Genomic DNA, 25,182 nt, shown 5'->3' on the forward strand with positions numbered 1-25,182 from the left:
GGGCCCTATGGGTGGGCATGGGCACGTGGGTGGGAGGGGCCCCAATACTGGGTGGGGCTGTAAGGGTGGGAGGAACAGCGTAGGTGCCATAGGCTGTCCTTGAATCTCCGCCCTGCAGAGGCTTCTCAGCCTGTCTTAGCTTCCCACTCTCCTCTCCTCTCCTCCAGTGGAAGAAGCGAGGCATTCCAGCACCCCAAGCTTCTCCAACCTGTCTCTCCCACTCTTAAAATTTCTTTCTGTCCATGCCCCCATCATCTCTCCCTGTGTGTAACCCCCCCCTCCACTGCTCTGTCCGTATCCCCACAGGGCCACACTCACGTCCTGCTGTGAGGCCCGCGGGGAGAAGACCTTGTCCAGCTCAAAGGATACAGGCTTTCCTTTGTGCAGCAGGTGGATGATGGAGTCGTCGTCGGCATCGAAGGTCACAGCATTGGTCGCATCGGGTCCTTCCCCGTCCTCTTTGGTGACTGGCCGGACACGAGCAATCACCCTGATGTTCCCTGGATTGTGTGGGGAGGATAGAAGGGTACGTACAGGCTGGGTCAAGATCAGACTGCCTCCCCACTGGCGTCCTTTGGTGTCCTGGGAAGCCTGGTGGCTCAGGAAGGCCTAGCCTTCTGAGCAAGGCCGCCCACAACGCTGTTATCAGTCACTCACACTATCATGAATTCATGTATCAGTGCACTTTCTTCCTGGGCAAACCGGCTGAGAGTGGGAGCTTCACGTTGGGGAAGGGAGGCAAGGTCAATTGTGGGGCTCAGGCACTGCCCCCAGTCCGGGTGGGCTACCGAATGGACACTCTGTATCTCTGGACTTCAGTTTCCTCTATCCAGTGAGGGGCGTGGGCCCCAGTAAGCCAAGAGTTGTTCTGTCATGCTAAAAGGGCTTCGTGGACGCCCGGACAGGCCTTGGGAATCAGTTGGCAAAGAGAACCAGACAGCAGGTGGACGAGCAGCACATGGAATGGGGACGGGCAACAAGGCAGCTCTGGGGGGCCTGGGGGCGCAGATTGTGCCATCCCCTTGCCTCAAGCCCTTCCGCGGGATCTCAGTGCTCCTAGGATGAAGAACAAACTCCCCGTGACAGCCAGCATGCCCCTACCTTCCCCTTCACCTGTACACTGCAACTCACTATCCAGGCCTCAGCTGCGGCTTCACCTCCTCCAGGAAGCCCTGCAACACCCCCCACTGTCAGACACCGAGGGGCTCTTAGAGCCCCTCCCCCGCCCCGGTACCAGGGGCAGTGTCGGGCTTCTCCGGGCGGTTACGATCACCGTCTGCTCCCCCAGCTGCAGTGAGCACTGTGAGGGCAGCAAGAGCATCTGCGGGCCCACGGCTGTGTCTCAGTGTCTGGAACAGCACCGGCAAGAGCAGCCCTCCCTTGCCCTCCGTGCCGTCAGCAGGCCCTTGGTCAGAACAAGCAGTCTTCCAGCCCCCCACCACCCAGGGCTTCCCTACCCCCGCTGGGGCCCTCCCGGGGCCTGGGGGTGGCCTGCCGCGGGCACCGGGGTGAGGGCTTCAGAGTAGGACCGAACAAAGTCCACATCCAGGGTGGACCATCTGGTAGCCATGCGCATTGCAGCCAGTTCCCTGACTTCTGTGGGCCCGGGGTTTCCCTATCTACCGAGAGTGGGAGCTACAGTAGCCCCTCGGCGACAGGGTGCAGGCTCCAAGGCGTGGCCCTGGGCTGGGGGGAAGGGCAGCATCAGCTCGGAGCCAGGTCGGGGGACCCTGTGCCGGGGCGCCCCCAGCCTCCCCGCAGCCCTTACCTTTCAGCCGCACGAGCTCATTGTGGCACTTCTTACGCAGCTGCAGCTCCCGGCGGTACTTGCGCAGGAGCTCCTGGTTGTTGCTGTTGACCTCCTCGATGGCCTGGCCGATCTGGCAGGGGGGCGCACAGTGCTGTCGGGGGCTGGTCCGCCAACCCGGCTTACCACGCTCCTGCCCTGGGCTGAGTCCTTGATGCGTGCTGTCCCATGTCAGCTCCTTCCAACAGCCCCCGTGGGGACGTACGGCCGCCAGGCCCATTTCACAGAGGAATAAACTGAGCCTCAGAGAGACTAAGCCAGTGGCTCAAGGTTGCTCTAACGACGCAAACAGCCAGGACTCCGCCCTCACTCCCCAGGACTAGCACCTGACTATAATATGATTCAACCGGAGCCAAATTCCAGCTCTACCCCTGAGCAGCTGGGGGACCCAAGGCAACTAGTTCAGTCATCACATCTCATTTTTCTCATCTGTAAAATGGGAATGACACCATCTGGTCTGTGGATCGGTAGCACCTGGGCGGTAATGATCTCCAAGTCACACTTCATAGGGGAAAGCAGCAAAATGCAGACCACAGATGCAGATGTTCCCCTCTGTCGGGTAGAAGGGTGTGTTTCTGGGCACCTGGGTGGCTCAGTTGGTTAAGCGACTGCCTTCAGCTCAGGTCATGATCCTGGAGTCCCGGGATCGAGTCCCGCATCGGGCTCCCTGCTCGGCAGGGAGTCTGCTTCTCCCTCTGACCCTCCTCCCTCTCATGCTCTCTGTCTCTCATTCTCTCTCTTTCAAATAAATAAATAAAATCTTTAAAAAAAAAAAAAAAGAAGGGTGTGTTTCTGCACCCAAATACACCCACAGGCTTCAGGAGCTCAGAACGCCCGGTGGGGGCGGGGGGCGATCCTGACAGACACCGCCTCTGGGGAGCGCGGGCCAGGGCGGCAGAGAGGGTCCCCTTCCTTTTCATCTGATGCCCTTGTGCATGGCTTGAACTTTCTACTATGTCCATGTGTTGTTGACATAATTTTTCTACAGAAAAAGAACGATTTTCTATTCCGGAAATACATCAGTCTCTCCACCCTGCAGGGCCGCGCTACCGATTCAAGGAGCTGACAGCTATAAAAGGCTTCGCATGTAGGAGGCACTTCAGAGAAGCTGGCTATTCTCATGCTGTACAAGCACAGCTTAAGAAAATTAAAACTAACCGATGTAAAAATATATGTGGCATGTTTAAAATACAAGGATATATGTTGCATGCTTGGTTTAAAGAGTCTTAATAAGGGCGCCTCGATGGCTCAGTCGGTTAAGTGCCTGACTTGATTTCGGCTCAGGTCATGATCTCAGGGTCGTGAGATCGAGCCCCGCGTTGGGCTCTGCGCTGGGCATGGAGCCTGCTTAGATTCTCTCTCTGCCCCTCCTCCTCCCAACTCTAAAAAAATAAAATAAAAAATAGTCATAAGAGAAATACTGAAATACCTGCCCCTGACCAGTCTGTTTTTCAGTCTGCGTGAGTGGGGGGAGGAGAGCTGTTGCCTGGCGGCTTCGCTGGCAACAGGAATGGAGCCCTGGACTCCAGGGCCTCTCCGAGCCTGCCCGGTCCGCTCGGCCGCGCGCCGCACTCACCTCGGCCTTGACGCTCTTGAGGGCCTCCTGCAGGAGCAGGGGGAAGCCGCGCACCTGCCGCTTGAGCCCATTGTAGTCGTTGGTGAGGGTCCGCAGCGCTGGCTGCAGCGTCAGCAGGTTGGTCCGGACCCCTTGGGGGACATGAGAGGTGTAAGGTGGACAGGGGGACGGGCTGCAGCAGGGGGAGAGGGCAGGGCCCAGCCGGCCGGCTCACCTGCCAGGTTCTCGTGCACAGCCTTCATCTCTACCTGGGCTCTGGCAAAGGCCTCCTCGATGGCCCGGTTCTTGTCTTCCTCCAGGGACTGCATCTCCTCCAGCATCTGCCCATGCGCCCGCTCCAGCTCTGACTCGTACATGGCGATCTGACGGCCCAGGCCAGAGGCTCAGCATGGGGCTCGGGAGGCAGGGGGTGGGTGCCAGAAAGAAGGCCCGCGCCTTACCCCACACGCGCACGTGAGCGAACGGCGCCCCCCACGCGTCGGCACAAACACGCACACGGGAGGGGGCAGATGGCCATCTCGCTCCCGGAAAGGTCTGTGAGCTCCGTGCAGCTCCTTCCTTCATCAGCCCCAGCACCCGCCTGGTGTCCTGGCCCATGACTGCGGCACAAGCCACAGGCCCCAGGAGAGCAGGGGAGAGCACTTGTTACAGTAGTGACCGGGCCCCTTTCCGAGAACGTGTGTGCTGGGCCCTGTGTGAGGAGACTCGGGATCATGTCCCTGGGCGCGCGCGGGAGGTGCGTTCTGCGAGCACATCGGTTTACAGATGAGGAAACAGACGTAGACAAAGCCTGGCCCGGGTCTCCCAGGCAGCAGGGAGAGAAGGGCCTGGAACCCAGGTCCGTGGGCCCCCCGCGTGCTGACCCGCTGCCCGGTACTGACGCCGCCTCTGCGGGCCCCCCCCGGCGCCCCCCCCGGCGCCCCGACCCCCCGCGGCCTGCGCACCTGCGCCCGGAGCTGCGCCGTCAGCTGGTGTGAGCTGTGCAGCTGCTGCTCCATCTCCTTCAGCACCTGCCTCTGCATGGCCACCTGCTCCTGCAGGTGCTGGTTCCGGGCCTGGGACTCGCTGAGGGCCTGCTTGGCCTTGGACGACTCCACCTCCACGGTCCTGATGACGTACTGCGGGGGGGCGGGCGGGACAGGCCCGTGGAGGTGCGAGGGTGCCTCGGCCCGACCCGGGGACGCAGCTGGCCGCAGGAGGGGACCCTCAGGGACATCCCACCCAGAGCGCCCAGAAGAAAACCGGAGGAGCTTCAGGGTCCCGGCTTTCCAGGGCGCTGCAGGGCCTCCGGGAATCCTGTCATTTCAGGAAGCCCACCAAGAGCCTGGCTGCGGCCCCAGCCGGGGCACAGAACCGACAAGAAGGGCCAAGACGAGGGCAGAATCTCGCGATGCCCCACACCCATGGCCGGCAGGCGCGGGCAGCTCAAGCCTCGGGCGCCGGATGCCCGCCTACTACGTGACCGGCCCCGGACAGCAGGAAGGGGGAGGAGGGGCAAGACTGAGCCCCGACCTGGGACGATTGCTCCAACCACTTGCCCTCACTCATTGACCAAGACAAGCCCCCTGCTCGGCGCGGCCCCGCCCTGGGCGCCAGGGGCCAAGAGGGCAAGGGCCCCGCGCGTGGCCACCGCCGGAGGCTCACCTTGATGGGCGGCGACTGGGCCCGCAGGCTGGCGATGGTCTCGTGGCTGTCCCGCAGGCGCCGGCTCAGCCGCTCCTCCTCCTGCGCCTTCTCAGCCAGGCAGTCCTTGAGCCGCAGCTCTACCTCGGCCAGCCGGTCGGTCTTCTGCTTCACCTCCAGGTTCAGCTCAGACAGCATGCCCTTGTTCTCGGCCACCTCCAGCTGCAGTTGCGACAGCTTGTCCCGGAGCTGGGCGCTCTCCTGCAGGTGGTGGGGGGGGGCGGACAGAGGGAAGGACGGACGAGCAGGCAGGGGTCAGTGCGAGGAAGCGGGGCCGCCGCTCGGGACCCAGCCCTCCGGGAGCAGCTGGGGCCGCTGGCCCGCTCACCTGGCTGTGCTCACAGCCCGCGCAGGGGGCCGCCGCCTTGGCCCGCAGCTCTTGCACCTCGGCCTCGAAGCGCCGCATCTCCTGCCTCAGCCGCTCATTCTCCACCACCAGCAGGTCGCGGTGCTTCTCCAAGTCCGTGCCCCCCTGCAGAGAGCCGGGGCACAGGGGGCGCATGTGGCCAGGGCAGACCTGGGAAGCAAAGAGTGGGGAGGCGGAGGGGGGACAAGGGGCGGGGGAGAGAGGAGGAGAGGTGGAGAGAGAGGAGAGAAAGAAAAAGAAAGGCAGGCAACGGAGGGAAGAGAGCAGGAGCTCAAGAGGGACAGAAGGCAAAGACAGAGGAGAGAAGGGGAGCCGGAGGGACGGCCTTCACCCGCCCCTCATTCTATTTTCCTGAGTGTGAAAGTAACAAGAAAGTCGTATTTATACACAGAGTTCACACTCCTATTTTACATCAGCAGACGAGAATTAACCTCTCTCCCTTTGGGGTCACACGGTCTCTGAGGGCCTAGTGAGTGGTGACAAGTATTCGGGGAGCATCTCCCCGGCCCAATGGCAGTCTGCTGGGCATAGATGTGGCCCCCACTTGGGCTGGACATGAGGGCTCTGGAGAGATGGGGTCCCACACCCCATCTGGCAGGGTCAGTCTGCACAAGGCCGGGTCAGCCCCCCCCCAGCAACCCCGACCTTAAGACGTCAGTGTTGAGCCTCACCAGCTCTGATCGAAGGCGGCTCACTTCCTGGGCCTGGCTAATGAGCTTCTCCTTCAGGTTTTCCACCTGCTGGCACAAAGCCACGGTCACGGTGAGCCTCGTTCCTCACCTCCAGCCACACCCAGGCCTGATCTCTCAGCCCCTGCCCTCCCTGTGTTCAAGCATCAGGGCACCTGGGACTCCAGGTGAGAGACACCTGCCCCGTGCCAACAGCCTTCAGCACCCTCACCCGCCGCAAGACCCAGGTAGCCTGGGCTCTCGGGAAAGTGGGGAGCAAGCACAGCAGAGGTGACCCCTGCACCACTCTGAGCCCACGCCAGACTCAGGAGGCCGACCCTCAGGACCCCTGCCTTGCACCGGTCCTCGTCGTGGCCTGTGTCTAGTTAGGTATTTGTAATTTTATATTCTTTTCCTTGAAAGAATTGTATAAAGTCGACGCTGTAAAACCTAGATCGGTCTTTGCCTAGACCCTAGATTCTTCCATTCAAGGGGTTCCTGGCAAGTCAGCCTGTGCAGAGAGGTCTACCAGCAACCAGGGCGCATCTCAGACCTGTGTCCCCCACCCCCACCCCCAGCTCCCAGTCTGCCTTGCTGCAGAGCTGGGGCCAGCAGAGAAGGGGGTGCGCACCCCGTCAGGAGGCAGGGGTGGCCTGGCTCAGCCAGAGCCCGGGGCAGGGGAAGCCACCACGATGCCAACACATCCCAGGACAGTGGCCCTCCCCCAGAGCTGTCCTCCGGCTGGCTGCCCTCCCTGCTGGTCCCAGACCCTGATTCCGCAGCAGCTCCCCTCCGGGAACCTCTCGGGAAGTAACCCAAAAATGCGGCCGAAGACTTTGGCACCACCAGTGTTCCTCCGTGCATGTTTGGGGGTCTTCTTGCAGAACGTTCTGTGATGCCCGTACCTGACTGCACCTCACCTTGAGAAGGCCCAGTGAGAGTCAGACTCCCTCTGGGGGGGGGGCTAGGAGGCGGGTTTTACCCAAGCAGGCCACGAAGCCCTGGGTTCTTATTACTAAGCGACAGCTGACGAAGTCTGTGGCCTGCAGGGGCCGGGCCAGCCAGGTAAGGCAGGTGAGGGGCAGCACAGGTCCCCCCGGAGGAGGCAGCCACGGCCAGGGACACGCAGGCCCACATCTCCAAACTCCTGATCTTTCAGGAGAGGCCAGATGTTGGGATGCTGGGGTGTGTCGCAGCTCCCCACTTTACATGGCTGGGATGTCACCCGAGGTCTGTGGGGCACGCTCGGTCTCCCGGGGCGGGAGAGGGTGGTCTCTGCTCCTCCGAGCCAGCCGGTGGGGGCAGGAAATGGAGCGACAGACCAGGCCTGCGCCGCTCCAGCGTCCCCTTCCGTCGAGAGCCTGGCGTGAGCAGCGCTCTGTTCCTCCGGCCTCCGAGCCCAGCGAGCGAGGGACGGCTCGCAAAAGGCAGCGGGTTATTCCTTAGCCGTGAGGCTGGGAGTAACCCCGATACCCAGCATTAGGGGAGTGGTTAGGTAAGTCGCGGCGAGTGCTCACGCAGACTGCTATGGTTCTGGCTGTGTCTCTCACAAGTTTTAAGTGACCTGGAGGAAGACTCCTCAACGTACTAAGTCAAAAATCCCGAAACAAAATTGTGAATGCGACACCACAAAGCGGAGTCTCTGCACTGTACAATTATGCCCGACAAATTCCTCGTGCTTCCAGGCAATTTTTAAGTCTCAAATAACATGCATTCCTCTCACACTCCGCCATCCTGAAATAGGTGGGTCTACCTCCCTTTGAAAGGTTGGGGTGCCTCCGCCCCCCCGCTTCCTTCCCTCGGAAATCGCCCCGGGAAGACCCACTTGCACTGAGCAGGTGCCCCAGACAGGCCGCTTCCTCAGCGCCAAGGTGGGTGCGCCCCGACCTCGCTCGTCCCTCATGCCACCGGCGCGCAGGCCCTATGCACGAAAGCGGGGTTTTCCACTGCTCCCTCGGGGGGTCAGGACGCCCGCCCGCCGCCCAGGCTCCGGCTCCCTTCTTGCATCACAGTCTGAACTCTGGATGCTCCCGGGCTCTGCCTGGAACCTCTGAGGGGTGCCCCAAAAGGAAGGGGCCGCAAAAGGCTGGGGGCGTGGGTGGGCGGTCGAGCAAGAGGCTGTAAAAGGCTCTTCGTCAGAGGTGTCAGTCATCTCCTGGCTCGTCTCGGACAGTGGGGGGGACACAGGCCACCAACACCGCAGGGTGGCCCGGCAGGCCAGCCCCATTTGGGGCCGGGGAATGAGAATGTATGCTGCTCCGGCGTGGGACGGCTGCCCTCCACCCAGAGGGCTCTGCTTCGGGAGCGGTGAGTGCAGAGAGTGGGGTGCTGGGGGTGAACCGGACCGGAGAGCAAGGCCTTCCAGGGGAGAGGGCCCCTGTAGGCATCCCTTCACACACCCTCCCCAGCTCTGAGTCAGCGGCGTGCTTGCATCTGGAGGCGAGGAGAGGAGGGACCTTCTCTATTACCCCTCAGACGCCCCGGCCCCAGCAGGCGACCCCAGCAGGCGACCGGCACACAGTAGATACTCAATAAACACGTGAAGTAACCGAAGAGGAGCAGCGCACACTCCCAAGGGCGGAGAGCCAGGCCAAAGGAGAAGCAGGCTCCTGGGGGGCTGCTGGTGTCAACCCCAGGGCTGAGGAAGGGGCCAGGCTGCGTTTGTGCAACATCCCTGCCCCGGCCCAGGCTCCCGGGCAGCCAGAGAAACTGGGTCGTGGGCCTGGGGCAGAGGGCCTCAGTGGGAGCGGGGGGCCGGGGCCTGTCTGGCCCAAAGCTGCATTCCCATCTCTCAGCAGAGGCAGGCGCCGAAGAGGGTGGGGCCGCCCTGCGCAGGTCCGTGTTCTCAGCTGTCTGCTCCCATCAGCCCAGACAACCTGCTGACGACCTCCCCGGCTCCCCCCAGGCCCCGCTCATGGTCACAGGCTGTCTTCTGAGGAAAAGACGGCTCTCCCAATGGCAAGACCAAGGCGTGGCTGAGCTGAAAAGGCAAGAGGTCCTGGGACCCAGAACACCCCAAGGAAACAGAGGCCAGAGGGGCAGCCTTGGGAAGCACCCCATCCTGTCCCCACACACGCGCCCTCTCAAGACACCTGACTTGTGGCCACATGAACACTGACTGTGCCCATCTGGCCCCATCCACCCTGCCCTGCCCACTGCCAAGTTTGCACATTCGGGTCCTTCTGCCACTGAGGGGCAGCTGAGCACATGGGTTCTCGGGCCGGACTGCTCAGCTTTCTTTTTTCTTTTTTTTTTAGAAAAGTAAAATATTTTATTTTGTACTTATAATTTTTTTTTTTTAAGATTCTATTTATTTATTTGATCGAGAGAGACACAGCGAGAGAGGGAACACAAGCAGGGGGAGTGGGAGAGGGAGCAGCAGGCTTCCCGCGGAGCAGGGAGCCCGATATGGGGCTCGATCCCAGGACCCTGGGATCATGACCTGAGCCGAAGGCAGACGCTTAACGACTGAGCCACCCAGGCGCCCCTTGTATTTATAATTTATAAATCTCCCAAAGTTTCCAAATATTTGCCATCTATCTAATCTATGATCTATCATCATCTATCATCTATCTACCTATGTTTATTTTTTATTGTTATGTTAATCACCACACATTACATCATTAGTTTTTGATGTAGTGTTCCATGATTCATTGTTTGCGTATAACAACCAGTGCTCCGTGCGGAACGTGCCCTCCTTAATACCCATCACCAGGCTAACCCATCCTCCCACCCCCCTCCCCTCTAGAACCCTCAGTTTGTTTCTCAGAGTCCATCGTCTCTCATGGTTTGTCTCCACCTCCGATTTCCCCCCCTTCATTTTTCCCTTCCTACTATCTTCTTTTTTTTTTAACATATAATGTATTATTTGTTTCAGAGGTACAGGTCTGTCATTCATCAGTCTTACACAATTCACAGCGCTCACCATAGCACATACCCTCCCCAATGTCTATCACCCAGCCACCCCATCCCTCTCACCCCCCACCACTCCAGCAACCCTCAGTTTGTTTCCTGACATTAAGAATCCTCATATCAGTGAGGTCATATGATACAAGTCTTTCTCTGATTGACTTATTTCGCTCAGCGTAATACCCTCCAGTTCCAGCTTTCTAATACAGACATCACCCTGCCCCCTGGATAACCGTGGAGAAGTCTCCACATGGCCATGCCTCTTGCTTTCCTCATCGGGACAACGAGGCTGCCCCTGGGAGGATGTCTGGAGGATTAAGTGAGATTAAATAAGATAATACACGTAAAGCACTTAATGAGTTCTATTGTTAGCATGAAGGTCCCTGAAGGCAATATCTGTCTCTTGTGTGGGTGCCACACCCCCGTGCCTAGGACGGCGCCTGGTACACAGCAGGTGCTCAGTAAACGCATGTAGAAAGAACGTTGAATGCACGAGGGGCCAGGCCCAGCAGAGTCTCTGCGTGAGGCTGTCAGGCAGGGCGTGGGGCAGGAGGGGTGCTGGAGGCCGGGCCACCACGGGGGAGTCAGAGGAAGGACGCTCACTTCTGCCAAGGGCAGGACTGCTCCGAGGCTCCAGGCAGTGGGTGCCACATGGGAACGGCAGCCCAGAGATGCCACGTCTTCCAGTATTTTCTGACAAAATAGGAGGTCCAGATTTTTATGTGAACTTAACTCAGGTTTAAAAATTGACAGCTAGGGCGCCTGGGTGGCCTAGTTGGTTAAGCATCTGCCTTCGGCTCAGGTCATGGTCCCAGGGTCCTGGGATCAAGCCCCGCATCGGGCTCCCTGCTCAACGAGGAGTCTGCTTCTCCCTCTGCCTCTTCTCTCTGCTTGTGATCTCTCTTGCTCTCTCAAATAACTGAATAAAATCTTAAAAAAAATAAAATAAAAATTGACAACTAATCTGATTACTAAAAAAGCAGGCCAATTAGAACTAATAAACAAACTCAGCTAAGTCACAGGATACAAAATCAACATGTAAAAATCAGCTGTTCTTCAGGATGCCTGTGCGGGCTCAGTCAGTTAAGTGTCTGACTCTCGGTTTCGGCTCAGGTCATGATCTCAGGGTCGTGAGATCGAGCCCTGCGTCAGGCTCTGTGCTCAGCACAGAGTCTGCTTGTCCCTCTCTGTCCTCCTCTGCTTCTCTCCCCACGATCCCTCTCTGAAATAAATAAAATCTTTAAAAAAGGCGGGGGGGCGCCTGGGTGGCTCAATCGTTAAGCGTCTGCCTCTGGCTCAGGTCATGATCCCAGGGTCCTGGGATTGAGCCCCACATGGGGCTCCTTGCTCAGTAGGGAGTCTGCTTCTTGCTCTCCCTTTACCTGCTGCTCCCCCTGCTTGTGCTCTCTCTCTCTCCCCGTCAAATAAATAAATAAAACCTTTTAAAAAAATCTTAAAAAAAAAATCAGTTGTGCTTCTACACACTAACAATGAACAATCCAAAAAAGAAATTTAGGAAATAATTCCATTTACAATAGCATCAGAAGAATAAAATAGGAATAAACTTAATCAAGGAGGCAAAAGATCTGTACACTAAAAACTATAAAATGTTGCTGGAATCAATTAAAGAAGACACTGATAAATGAAAAGACCCCGGGGTGTCTCGGTGGCTCAGTGTCTGCCTTCGGCTCAGGTCATGATCCCAGGGTTCTGGGATTGGGCCCCATGTCGGGCTCCCTGCTCAGTGGGGAGCCTGCTTCTCCCTCTCCCTCTGTCCCTTCCCCTGCTTGTGCTCTCTCTCTCTCAAATAAATAAATAAAAATCTTAAAAAAAAAAAGATGTTCCATGTTCATGGATTGTCATTGTTAAGATGTCAGTCCCTACTACCCAAAGTGATCATCGGACTCAATGCAATCCCCATCAAAATTCCAATGACATTCTTTTGCAGAAATAGAAAAATCCATCCTAAAATTCATATAAAATCTCAAAGGACCCCAAATAGCCAAACCATACTTGCAAAAGAAGAGAAAGTTGGAGGTCTCACACTTCCTGATTTCAAAAGTTACTACAAAGCTGTAGCAATGAAAATTATGAAGTATTGGCATAAAGACAGACATAGAGACCAATGGAATAGAATAGACAACCCAGAAATAAGCCTTCACATACGTGGCCAATTGATTTTTGACAAGGGTGCCAAGACCATTCAATGGGGAAAGGACAGTCTTTTCAACAAATGGTGCTGGGAAACTAGACGTTCACATGGAAAAGAATGAAGTTGGACCCTTGCTTTACACCACAGACAAAATTCACTCAAAAAAGATCAAAGACCTAAACGTAAAAGCTAAAATTATACAACTCTTAGAAGAAAACACAGAGGAAAACATTCACGGTCCTGGATCTGGCAGTGCTCTCTTGGATGGGATACCAACAGCACAGGCAACAAAAGACCAAATAGATAAGCTGGACTTCGTCAAAATAAAACCTCCTGTGCATCAAAAGACACCATCAACAGAGTAGAAAGGCGACCCACGGAATGGGAGACACTATCTGCAAATCATATACTGATAAGGGGTTAATATTCAGAATGCAGAGAGAACTCCTACAACTCAACCACAAAAACAAAAACAAAAGCAAACAGTTCAGAATGGGCAAAGGACTTGAATGGACATTTCTCCAAGGAAGACAGACACATGGCCAATAAGCACACGAAAAGATGCCCAACATCACTAGTCATTAGGGAGATGCTAATCAAAGCCACAATGAGATACCACTTCACACCCATTATGATGGCTATTAATTAAAAAAAAAACTCAGAAAATAACAAATATTGTTGGGAATGTGGAGAAACTGCTGGTGGGAATGTAAAATGGTATACCCGCTATGGAAAACAGGATGGTAGATTACTCAAACAATTTTAACTAGAACTACCATGTGATCCAGCAATTCTACTTCAGGGTATTTACCCAAAAGGAATTAAAATATCTTTAAGTGATATTTGCACACCCATGGTCATAGCAGCATTATTCATAATAGCTAAAATGGGGAAGCAACCCGAGTGTCCACTGATGAACGGATAAGCAAAGTGTGGTGTATCCATACAATGGAATATTATTCTGCCTTAAAAAGGAAGGAAATCCTGGGGCGCCTGGGTGGCTCAGGTTATGATCCTGGGGTCCTGGGATCAAGCCTCATGTTGGGCTCCCTCCTCAGCAGGGGAGTCTGCTTCTCCTTCTCCCTCTGCTCCTCACCTCCACCTTGTACTCACACACATACTCTCTCAAATAAATAAATAAAATCTTAAAAAAAAAAAAAAAGGAAATCCTGCCATTTGCAACCGCATGGATGAACTTGGAAAGCATCATGGTAAGTGAAATAAGCCAGTCACAAAAGACAAATACTATGATTCCACTTACATGAACCACCAGGAACAGCTAAATTCACAGAGACAGAGAGTAGAATGGTGGGTGGCAGGGGCTGGGGGAGAGGGGTGGGGGGGTGGGTAGTTGGTATTTAATGGGAACAGTTTTAGGTTTGCAAGGTGAAAAGAGTTCTGGGGATGGATGGTGGTGATGGTTGCACAACAGTGTGAATATACTTAATACCACTTCAAAACGGCCGCAATGGTAAATTTTATGCTATGTGTATTCTATCACAATGTTTTTAATTGTTAAAAGAAGAGAAACAAAGCAGGCAAACAAGACACATTTGAAGGCTAGATCTTAGCTGCCAGTCTATGGCCTCTGAGCACAATTTTTTGAGGTTCTACCTTGAGGTTCAGGGGCAATGCGGGGAGTGCAGTCTGGAACACTGGCAGGAGCCTTGGGGGTGTGGAGGCCACTGCTCCAGGGACATCCACAAAGGAGGGGGAGCTCGAGGCCACCAGGATGTGGCCCGGGGCTGCTGCTGCCAACATTGGGGAGGGTCATCCAGACCAACCACAGCCACACGTCAGTTGCCAGACCAACCACCAGTGGCCTCTGTGGCCTGGGTCAGCTGGATGCCCAAGGACTGGGGACCTGTGGTCCAACTGCTCCCCACAAGGAGCACGGTGGGTGCCCAGTAAATACAAATATCTCCATCTGACATTTATCAGCGGGTACACCTCCGAAGACTCTCGAAGCCCCGACAAGCCTAGGTCCCAGCGGGGATAACGGCAGCCCCCTTTACTGAGTCAGCTTTGCCAGCAGGGCACGGAGACCTCCTAAGATCATCACTTTAACGCCCCAATTCTGTGAGGTAGATACCATTATTATCCCCACTTTCCAGGAAGAAAAACCGAGATTCCAAGAGATGAAGCCTTAGTTAAGCAACTTGCTCAAGGTCACCTGACCGCTAAATGGTGGATGTCGGATTGAAACTTGGGTCCGTGGGACCCCCACGGGACCCTCAAACTCCACTACCGGGGCTACACTGCCTTTCAGGAAGAGCAACATGGGAAGGCAGCCACATCCAGAAGGCAGGTCTAGACAAGGCTGGGAATAGGGCACCATGAGCATGAGGCAGAGTGTCCATCTCTTTTCTTAGATGAGCAACATTTAGAAGAGCAGGACGGTCGGTCTGGGTCAAACCACAGTGAGGCCCACAGGAGACCAGAGCATGCAGAAGCGATACTTCACGAGGCGCAGCACTTTATCGTTTGTCATCCATTTTTCTGTCCAGTCTCACGACTGAGCTAGCCGCTAACCACAGAGCACCCCGTATCAGCCCCGGTTCAGAGAACGGTCAATGAAGGCCCAGGAGGCAGTGACTTCCTACAGCTGCCCGGCTAGCATGTGGCGTGGCTGGGACTGGACCCCTGTTCGTGTGATTCCAGATCCAAAGCTCTTCCCAGTAAAGATGGTGGTGGTGGCAGCAACACCAACAGTATCGGCTCAGCTCATCAGGTGCTATGATGTCCATTTTACAGATGAAGAAACTGAGGTGCAGAGCGGCAATTAACCAGCCCAAGGTCACACAGCTGAGTAGTGCCCAAAGTCAGGATTCGAACCTGGCCCCTGGCCCGTGTGGTTGGACATAGCTCCACAGAGTTGGACCCTCCGAAGAGGAGCCCAGAGACCTGGAGCTTCAGGGGCATCCCCTGAAATTTTCAGGAAAGAACTGGCAGTGAGGAAATTCAAGGATAAAACTCGAGCAAAGATGAGGAACCGTTTGGAATTCTCCCAGTCGTCCAGGGGAGCTGGGGATGGGAGAGGACAGGGGCTGGGAAGGTCTGGAAAGCTGGGGCACAAAGATACCAAAAGGCTAAGATGCTTCACCTTCAACTTCCCCTGTAAAAAGTAAGTAGATTTTGCTAAATGGGGGTGCCTGGCTGGCTCAGTCCATTAAGCATCTGCCTTCGGCTCAGGTCTTGATCTCCGGGTCCAGGGATGGAGCCCTGCCCTGCGTTGGGCTCCCTGCTCGGTGGGGAGGCTTCTTCCCTCCCACCCCCCGACTTGTGCTCACTCTCTCTTTCAAATAAATAAATAAAATCTTTACAAGAAATAAAAAAGTAAAAGAAAAAAAAATTTTTAATTTGTTTAAAGTTATGAAAGGCCACGTATTGTGATGATTTCATTTCTACGAAGTGTTCAGAAAAGGCCAATCTGTACAAATGGAAAGCAGATCCCTGGTTTCCAGAGGTGGTGGGGCGGGCTGGGGTGGGGGGAAGGAGGGTGACTAAATAGGCCTTTTTAGGGTGATGAAAATGTTCTGAAATTAGATGGTGGTGTTGGTCACATCACCGTCTTAATATACTTAAGACCTTTAAATTGTACACCTTAAAGGGGTAAATTTTGTGGTATGTGAATTATATTTCAGTAAAGCCCTTTAAAAAAAAAAAAACTTTTTCAAAAATGAAATCCCAGGACAGTCTAACCTGGAGAAGGTCAGGGAAAGAAGAGCTGCTGACAAGCTCTTGCCACGGGCCAGGCAAGTCCTGCAGGTGTGAGCCCTGGACCAGCCCCCAGCCCCACAGGGCTACCCAAACCTTGGTTCTGCCCCTCTACTCATCTTGCTCCTCCTGCCACAGTCCCTTTGCACAGACTGTTCTCTCAGCCCAGAACCCACTTCCTCTGCTTTGTGCCAGACCTTAGCTCCAGCACTGCTTTCTCAAGGAGGCTGTCCCTGACCTCCCCGACGGGTCCTGATGTCCCAGACAAAGGCCTCTGGTACAAGCCCTCCTGCCCTGTGTGTGCCCACCTGGAAAGCCCTTGTTACTCTTCGAACTTAACATGGGTGCATGTAACAAATGTCTGTCCTCTGACCCTAGACCGCAGCCTCCAGAGGCCAGGGCATGCCTGCGCACCTGGACGTCCCCAGTGGTTAGCTTGGTGCCCAGTGGATCCCGGGCACTCCGCAAACATCTGAGAGAGGGAGGCAGAGGGACGCTGCAGGAGGCAACAGAGACACAAAGTTGGTGTGTCACCCTGCCGAGAGGAGCCCCCGACAGTGAGGCAGACAGGCCCAGAGGTAGCGAACAAGGGTGTCAGTGTATCAGAGGGAGACACGGGGCACTAGGGCCGCCCCAAGGAGGCCCACCTGACTCAGCAAGGGACAAGTGGTCAGAACAGACAGTTCTTGAGAAGAGGATATACCTGTATGGTGGGAAAAAAATGCTGCATTGAAAAAAATGCATAAAAGTAATCTGCTGCTCCCTGGAACCGAGAACAAGTCACGGTATTCAGTGATGTTCCCCCAAGCAGAAGGCCCACATGCTGGGTCACCACAGAGAAAGAACTTGGCCCCACCTGAAGGCAGGCCTTTCAACAGAGAGCCCTGAGTTCAGGGCATGGATCCGAGGCAGAGATGATGTAGAGACAGGGTGGGGGGCCTGAGTTCAGGGCACGGATCCGAGGCAGAGATGATGTAGAGACAGGGTGGGGGGCCTGAGTTCAGGGCACGGATCCGAGGCAGAGATGATGTAGAGACAGGGTGGGGGGCCTTGGGGAAGTGGGGAAGGTCGGACAGACACAAAATACAGACACTGAACGTGGCTGTGGGGGGAGCTGAGCCCCCGGACAGGGGCCTCAGGGCCCACGTGCAGGTGGGGAGGGAGGGCCCATGGTCAGCCCCAGAGGGCATGCAGCTCAGAGTCTGCACGTGTCCTCCTGGCCAGCCAAGGAAGGAGACAGCGCTTGCCAGCGTACACCTGAGGCCCTCCCTGGCTTCCAGAAGTCTGAGAGCTCCTCCTCCCATGTGCACTCCCACCAGCCTTCCCTGGGGTCACCTCTGCAGTGAATTGTGTCTACTAGGACCGCCCGGTAGTTGGACGGGGTGGAGTCCGCAGCGGCCGCAGGGCTGAAAGCACCCCGTACCTCCCCGCTTCACTCACATCTGCACACGCAGCCTACGCTTCTAGGAAGCACGAGGAATGGGGCACAAGGAGGAGCAGGAGGGGAGACCCAGGCCTCTGGCTCTTACCACCTTGCCCTCTCGTGCATTCCTGAGCCAAGGGGGGGAACCCTATCTGTCCGTCGTGCCAGTGGCCCGGTGGGTTGGTTCCAGGGGCCCCAAGCAGTGTCCTCTGCCCTGCCCCACGGTGGGCAGTGGCCTCTGCCATCCCATCCTCCCCAGGTACCTGGTTCTGCAGCTGGGTGGATGTGGCTTGCTGGTCACTGTCTCGGAGGGCCAGCCCCTCCTGCAGCCGGGCTTTCTCTTCCTGCAGCTGGGACATGGCGGCCACCATCCTATGCACCATGGGGGCCGCACCCGGCGGCCCCGCCAGGCTCGAGCACCTCCCGCTGCCAAAGAGCCGCCCACCTATGAGCAAAGTAGTGGCCAATCAGCAGGACAGCCGAGGACCCACCCTGGCTGAGGAGAGGGGGCCCGTCGGGGCAGGGCAGACCATCGGGGATGGGGCGGGGCTGCAAGCCGATGGGCCGGGGGCCGGGGGCTGCAGGAGCATGGGTGAGCCAGGGGCTGCAGGGCCTCCCCTAGAGGAAGCCACGCCCGCGGGCAGCTTCTGGGAGACAGGATCGCCTGGATCAGGACTTAGGAAAGCAACTTTCACCCTATACCCCTCAAAGCGTGTGTCCTAGGTCTGACGGGCCATCCCCTCTCCATGGCCAGGCTGCAAGGAATCGCAGCTGAGAAAGACACGGCTTCTGGCAACAGCTGATGAAGAGTCTGGGGTTCTCTCCCCAGAAAACACTCTTCTTGGGAGAATATGATTTCTTTAAACCCAACCCCCCTCTAGAGCACAGAAGAGAGGCAGAGGCTCCCCAGTCTGTCCTCTGACCTCCGCAGGGAGTGATCACCTGCACACAGAGAAGGGGTGAGGGGAGGGTGTGCGGGTGCAAGGGACAGCGAGACCAGGACACACGGACACAGACAGAGCGTGTGAGCAGGAACAGAGCCAGGCCCGCTCTGGGCCGACACCTGCACTGAGCACAGGGACTGCACGGGCACGAGGAAGAGATAAATACTCCGCCTGAGTCCTCCTCCTGCCACGGCCTTCCACTGTCCTGTCACCAGGAGGAGAGAAACAGACAGACGCACGGAAGGACAAAGACACAGAATCAAGGGCCATGACCTGCTAATAGGGCCTGGGATGTGTGTCATAGCTTGCTTGGAGGACACCAAGAAGGGTCACCGTCTCGGCGAGGAGCTGGGGGTGTGCGGAGGTGGGGCAGAGGAGAGGGGGTAAGGGCAGGAGATTTGCCTCTCCCCTCGGGTAGCCCAAACGGAGACCTGGCCAAAGCCCCAGGAGGCAGAAAGAAGCGTCCAAGAGTTTAGTGTGACAAGTGGCATCTGCTGACCCCAGGCCTCCACTCTGAGAGCAGCAGGGCTTCTGGGCTCCCCCACACTATACCCCGGGAGCCACAGCTGAGAGGCAGGACTCCCAGGGACTCTGCGTCTGAAGTCACACCCCCTACTGGCAGCTTCCACCCACCAGGAGGTGGCAGATGTGCTCACTGAGACTTCAGAGAGGCCAAAATAGAGCTTCCAGGCTGGGCTGGATGTCTCAGCCCTGTCCCCAGGAGGGTGGGCCCTGAGAAGTCCCAGGTCCCGCTCTCCAGAGGGCAGGCGAAGCACACACAGGCTGGCTTTTCCCTTTCTCCCAGTCCCTTGCAAGAGCTGCAGCTCGAGACCCTCTGGGAAGCCAGAGCAGGTGCATGGCCAGCTGGCTCGTGGCCCCGGCCGTGGGGCCTGCATGGGACACAGCAGGTGTATCACACGCAGTTGGCCAAGCTTCTGCTCCCTGTTCTAGAGAGAGTGAGGTCAGATGGATGCTTCCAGGCCTGCACACGGGGCTGCCATGAGCAGCATGTGACCAGCATGGCCCTCAGCCCTCTGCAAATGCCATGGTGTGGTAGGGAACACACTAGACTCCCGGTCCCAAGAGCTAGTTCTGCCACCTACGAGATGGGAGGCTGGGGCCCCTGGGGTCCTCCTTTGCGAAATGGGGACACCGGTCCTTGCCCATAGAGGCAACCTTGGAAAAGGAGCCTGGAATCCATGAGGGATGCACAGAAGTGTCACCCAACAGGCCGCAGGGCTGGGATGACACATGGAATCGTTTCTCTCATCCAGGATACTGAGAAGGCTCGGAGACCCCTGGAGCCCACACAGGGCTTCATCCTGACCTCAGCACAGGGCCACAGCCAGGGGAGCTGAAACGGGGCCTGGAGAGCACTTGCCAGGGGAGAAAAGACCTTCAAGGAGCTAAGGGAGGTCGGAGGAGGAGGGAGAGGTGAGATCAAAGGGGCACTTGGGGACGCGGGACAGAAGGGGTCTTGGCGCCGAGAACGCTGCACGCCCCTCTTAGTGAGCCAGTTGTCAGTGCAAGTCGTCAAAAGAGAGTGTGCCTCAGAGACCCTGCCTGCACACCGCCCCTCACGGTCACTCAGGCGCGGGGACACTGAGGTCCGGCTCTCAGTCCCCACTCTTCACAGGAGCTGGTCTCCCTCTTCTCCACAAATTAGGAGATCCAACTTGACTGGCTGGACGGTGCGCCCCTTCCCAAGGCCCGTCTGCCCACACCTCGGCCAGACCCCGGCACCTGCCCCTGAACGCCAGACAGGCGACCGCGGCTCTGGGACAACCCCAGAGAAGGCAGGGGCTCCTTCCACCCCACAGCGGGTTCAGAACCACCGATCAACCCCTGCTGACGGGAGGAAGAAAGCAAGAGAAAGCTTTCTCTCCACACCTTCTTGGCCGTCCCCTGGGGCTCCTTGAGGATGCTTTTTCCCAATTACTGCTGTGCTCGGGCTTCCCGCTAGGGGACCCCACAAAGGGGGCCCGTGGACTCTTCCAGAACCAGTCATCCTGGACAGAGAAGAAGGGAGCCACCAGCTCCTCTATCCTGGCCTTGTGGCAGCAGGGGACCCACAGCTAAGGGGGATGGGTTCAGGCCTCTCTCGGCAGGCTGTGGCGTCTTTGAGGCTGCCACCCTTGGCCTGCTTTAGACGGGCACTGGGGAAAAGACAAAAAGCAGGGAAATTCAACCCCAGCCCACACGGGCCTCTCATCACTGGGTCGCGCCCTGGTGGCACCGGGAGGGGGGCATCCCTGGAGTAGGGGCGGGCGGGCTGGGGTCTCTGAGTTGCGTGGCCAGGTGGCCAGGATTTGGCTGGGCCACCTCCAGGTGAAGCGGAGAGCGTGGGGGGACAGCTCCAACGCCACAGGAGCCTCCCCTCCAGGGCCAGCTTCAGCAGGGGCTGTTCCAGGTTGGCGGGCAGGCCTGCTTTACCTGTTTTCTCTACATTCATGGTGCCACCAGCTTCCTGGGCCTCCCGGTCCCGCCTGGGGGCCGGCGCCTGCCTCTTCGGGAGCTTCTCCTCTTTCGTCCCCTGACTCTTGTTCTCGCACCCCTTGTCCAGGAGGGCTTGCTGCCAAGACACAACCAGAATCCTCACGTGAAGGGGACTGCAGAGGGGAGGGCACCCCTCCTGAGCCTGAGGACGCTGTGCTCCTGGAGCTGGTGAGCACCCCGGGCCCAGGGATCCATCACTCGCTGTGGGAGTGGGTGAGGACAATGAGGCCTGGGGTCTGGAAGAAATGTGCCCAGATGCCACGACAAGACAGTGGCAGCGTATTTTCTGGGCCCCCGCTGGCAGGCAGCCATCTGCACCCATGAAGAAGGTTCTCTGGCACTTAGACGTTCTCACGTGAAACTCACTGGGCTATCCCTGCGGGGCTCTGTGGGGTGTGAGCCTCCAGGGCAGCAGCCTGCTTGCCTCAGGCCCACGCCCCCCCATTCACAGGGCTGTCCAGCCCCACCGGGCACAATCCCCCCCCAGGATGTCAGCTGCCCCCACCTACAGACGGCACCAGCTTGGGACTGCCAAGAGGGGGGCACACAGATCCACACGAGCAGGGGAAGGCCATGCCCCCCGTCTCCTGGTCAAGGAGAAACCGAGGCAAAGAAGGCTGAGGTAGAATAGGCCACCAGACAGGCAGGGACAGAGGCGGGGAGGGACAGAAAGAATCATCCAGAGATGATGCCGCTCACGTAGAAAGACATCCAAAGCAAGCCGCAGAAGCACATGGATAGTGTAATCCCGTCTGACGATAAGACAAATAAAACAGGCCTCAAAAAAAAAAATCTGGGGGACTGCATAGACAATGGTTCTCTCTGGGAGGTCAGTGATGCAGCAGCTAGGAGGAGAAACGTGCAGCATTTAAACTTTTGGGCGAGTAAAAAGAAACTTAACCATGAGAATGTGGGAAGAAGGGAAAGGAGTCTTCATATTTCATTTTGAACCTTTTCTCGGCATTTGTATTTTCAGGCTTATAAGCATCTACAGTGTTCTGTTTTATTTTTTAATGTCAATGGAAATTATCTGGGAAGGGGAGTACAAACATATTGTATTTTATTTTATTTAAGTTTTATTTAAGTAATCTCTACACCCAACATGGGGCTCGAACTCACGACCCAGAGATCCAGAGTCGCATGCTCTTCTGACTGAGCCAGCCAGGTACCCCTACAGACACTTTTTTGCGTGTCTTTGTGCCTTCTGTATTTGAAACAAAAGACAAATGCTCTGTTTAAAAGAATGCTCCAAGAAAGGGGAACCCTTTTACACTGCTGGTGGGACTGCAAGCTGGTGCAGCCACTCTGGAAAAACAGTATGGAGGTTCCTCAAGAAGTTGAAAATAGAGCTACCCTATGACCCAGCAATTGCACTACTGGGTATTTACCCCAAAGATACAAATGTAGTGATCTGAACGGGCACGTGCACCCCAATGTTTATAGCAGCAATGTCCACAATAGCCAAACTGTGGAAAGAGCTTAGATGTCCATCAACAGATGAATGGATAAAGAAGATGCAGTATATATATACAATGGAATATTATGCAGCCATCAAAAACCCGAAATCTTGCCATTTGCAACCGTGGATGGAACTAGAGGGTATTATGCTAAGTGAAATAAGTCAATCAGAGAAAGATAATTATCATATGATCTCACTGACATGAGGAATTTGAGAAACAAGGCAGAGGATCATAGGGGAAGGGAGGGAAAAATAAAATAAGACAAAGTCAGAGAGGGAGACAAACCATAAGAGACTCTTAACTACAGGAAACAAACTGAGGGTTGCTGGAGGGGACAGGGGCGGGGGAAATGGGGTCACTGGGTGACGGGCATGAAGGAGGGCACATGATGTGATGAGCACTGGGTGTTACATACAACCGATGAATCACTGACCTCTACCTCTGAAACTAATAATACACTGTGCGTTAATTAATTGAATGTAAATAAAATTTTAAAAAAATAAAAATTAAAAACAAAATAAAAGAACGCTCTGAGTCTGGAGTCAGAAAGCACCGGGTGTGAAGGCCTCGTGCGTGCTGTGTGGCTCCGGGCAAGTTACTGTCCTTCCCTGAAGCTTCATTTTCCCCATTCCTAAAATAGAAATGTTACCAGCCACCTGATGCCCCTGGCGTGAAGGGAAACTGCAGGAACTCATGCAAAGTTCTCCAAGCGGCTGGTGCACAGTAAGAACCAGATGTCAGGTTAGCATAATATTCTTTCTGTACTTTTCCATGTTGTTGTTTTTATTATGGCTTTTGTAACCCCAAATCCAACAAACAGAGAAAAGAAAGAGGAAAGCCACATCAGCAGCCTCGTTCACCACATCTGACTCCCTCCCTCCCTCTCTCTCTCTCTCTCTCTCTCTCTCTCTCCCTCATGTTCTACTTGAGAAGGAAGGGTGGTGAGCACAATCTCTCGTATGTAGGAAAGCTCCTCCCCCCGACTTTATTTGGCCCGCACCCCCCCCCTCCCCGACCAACTGCCACACCATCCCGAGCAGGCTTGTCAGCAGTGATGGCCATGACAGCAGCTGGGAGTTTCCAATTGCCACCAGAGCAGAGGTTACACTATTTCTGGCCCGTTGGCCAAGCCACAGGGAGGGAACCCGGGGGGAGGGGGGCGGCGGGGGTGTTGGGAATTTCTGCAGCACCTCCAGAGGGAGCATCTCAGGTTTTAACTACTTGAGAGGCTGGGGCAGGGAGGTGGTTCCCTAAGCCTACCAGGTCACCCCACAGTGCCTGGGTCCCTCCTTCAGCCCCATAGCCCTGACCTCGAAGCACCTATAAACATAATGGAGCTTCGCGAGGGCCCAGAAGGACACCAACATGGAAACTGGTTGCTGACAGGAGCTTCTCAGAGATTCTCAGCAGATCTGCTGACCCCAGGACTCGGCAGCAACCACAACTCAACACCCCATAATCAAAATTCAAGAAGAGAGCCACCACCCAGCTCAAGACAGCCGGTCTCTGACCACCTCCCGATTTAACTACCAATGGCTCAAGTCAGAGAAAAAAAAAAGGGTTCTCTGGTTTCTTTAACTGTTCCCACACCAGACCTGCTTTTCTTGCAGACCCTAAGATAAAAGAAGGACCGTTTGGTTCAGTTTGCACATGAACCACACAAGAAGGGCCGAGAAAAGCCTTGGAGCCCAAGACGGTCTCTGAAGCAACATGAAACCCTGGGCCATGTTCAGATCAGGACTCGGGGCCGCACGCCGCCTGGGCTCAGGACTTCCATCTGCATGAGGGAGGATATGCCCTCAAAGGGCACCTGGGTTTCCTGCACTCCATCCTGCCCCCCGTTTGCCCATGTCCCTTCAATATGAGCCCCCTCCTGTACCATCCTTCTTGGGCAGGGAGCCTTCGCAACACAACACCCCAAATAACTCTGGTCCTTCATCCAGACTGTCAGGTCTGTTTCTCTGCTTCGGTGTGGGCCAGGACCGGGCACAGACGCACTCTGTAAACATCTGTTAACAAATGTATTCAGCTAAAAAGTACAGCGCCTGGACTATCCTGACATTGTTCCAAGTCATAGCTGCGCGGATGCGTAGATATTTAAGGAGCTCACTGCAATCAGAAATGATACAGAGGACGGGTTAGATAATTTATGGTAAACCCTGAAGTAGAATATTTTGCAGCAGTTTAAAAGAATGAGGGAATTCTCTGTATATTGACATGCATGAAGATATCACCAAGACTTACTGTTGAGGGAAAGAGCTAGTCACAGAACAGTATGTACAAATAAATAATAAAATTGTATAAATATAATTAAGTGGTTACATAGGAAAAATACATAAGCACCCAACTCTTAATAGTGGATTTCTCCAAGATACAGGACTATAGGAGGTATTCGGTTTCTAAATATTACATCCCTGTGTGAATTCTTTACACCATATGTTAGAAAGCTCGTCATGTGTAGCTATGCAGATCCTGGCTTGCTGTGTGACCAGTAGCAAGTTACTTAACCTCTCTGAGCCTCCATTACTTCATCCATAGCACTCAGATAAAACAGTAACTGTGTCTTGAGATTGTTGAGTACTGATGCGAGATATATCACATGGTACCAGCAGTGCCTGGTAGAAAGTCCGTGTCCAATAAATAGTGGTTATTATTACTATCACTATGTATCATCTCTATGACCAAATACACAAATATACGTAAAATTTGTCTTTTGAAAATCACTTGGTGATAACCGCAAGAGAAAAGAACCCAAGTTTTGGCAAAAATCCTCTGTCTAGCTTTGGATTCCCACGTCGAATAGGAAATACAAGTAGTGCCCCACGGATAAACATGCTCGAGTGGGGATTAACAGCTACCCCCAAACCTGCCTGTTTTCCTACTAGCTTCTCAGCGAAGGTCCCACATTTCTCACTTTAACACCTCAGCCAGGGCGTGGCTGAAAAGTTTCTGTCATCTCCTGTGAGATTTTCCCCGAGAT

General features: G+C 55.5%; 1 protein-coding gene across 12 annotated transcripts in view; it reads right to left on the reverse strand.

Annotated features, from left to right (window-relative positions):
- Positions 1 to 25,182, reverse strand: part of KIFC3 (kinesin family member C3) — a 39,752-nt gene that overhangs the window by 7,393 nt on the left and 7,177 nt on the right. For 4 of the 12 annotated variants that reach the window (XR_004301788.1, XR_004301789.1, XM_032424312.1 and 1 more), the window contains exons 4-13: positions 20,680 to 20,818; positions 17,566 to 17,747; positions 6,105 to 6,173; positions 5,395 to 5,583; positions 5,028 to 5,267; positions 4,328 to 4,501; positions 3,598 to 3,745; positions 3,384 to 3,514; positions 1,769 to 1,880; positions 319 to 500 (exon numbers count right to left, since the gene is read on the reverse strand). Coding sequence is in view for 2 of the 12 variants with exons in the window: in XM_032424312.1 (XP_032280203.1) it covers positions 319 to 500; positions 1,769 to 1,880; positions 3,384 to 3,514; positions 3,598 to 3,745; positions 4,328 to 4,501; positions 5,028 to 5,267; positions 5,395 to 5,583; positions 6,105 to 6,173; positions 17,566 to 17,747; positions 20,680 to 20,818 (1,566 nt within the window). In the remaining 10 variants the exon portion in view is untranslated. Of the gene's footprint in view, positions 1 to 318; positions 501 to 1,768; positions 1,881 to 3,383; positions 3,515 to 3,597; positions 3,746 to 4,327; positions 4,502 to 5,027; positions 5,268 to 5,394; positions 5,584 to 6,104; positions 6,174 to 17,565; positions 17,748 to 20,136; positions 20,256 to 20,679; positions 20,819 to 25,182 lie in introns of those variants that run through there. The other 8 variants (XR_004301795.1, XR_004301792.1, XR_004301790.1 and 5 more) reach the window with 8 other exon arrangements.

Source organism: Phoca vitulina, unplaced genomic scaffold (genome assembly GCF_004348235.1).
Source record: "Phoca vitulina isolate PV1807 unplaced genomic scaffold, GSC_HSeal_1.0 scaffold30, whole genome shotgun sequence".
In the NCBI taxonomy this organism is placed as follows: domain Eukaryota; kingdom Metazoa; phylum Chordata; class Mammalia; order Carnivora; family Phocidae; genus Phoca; species Phoca vitulina.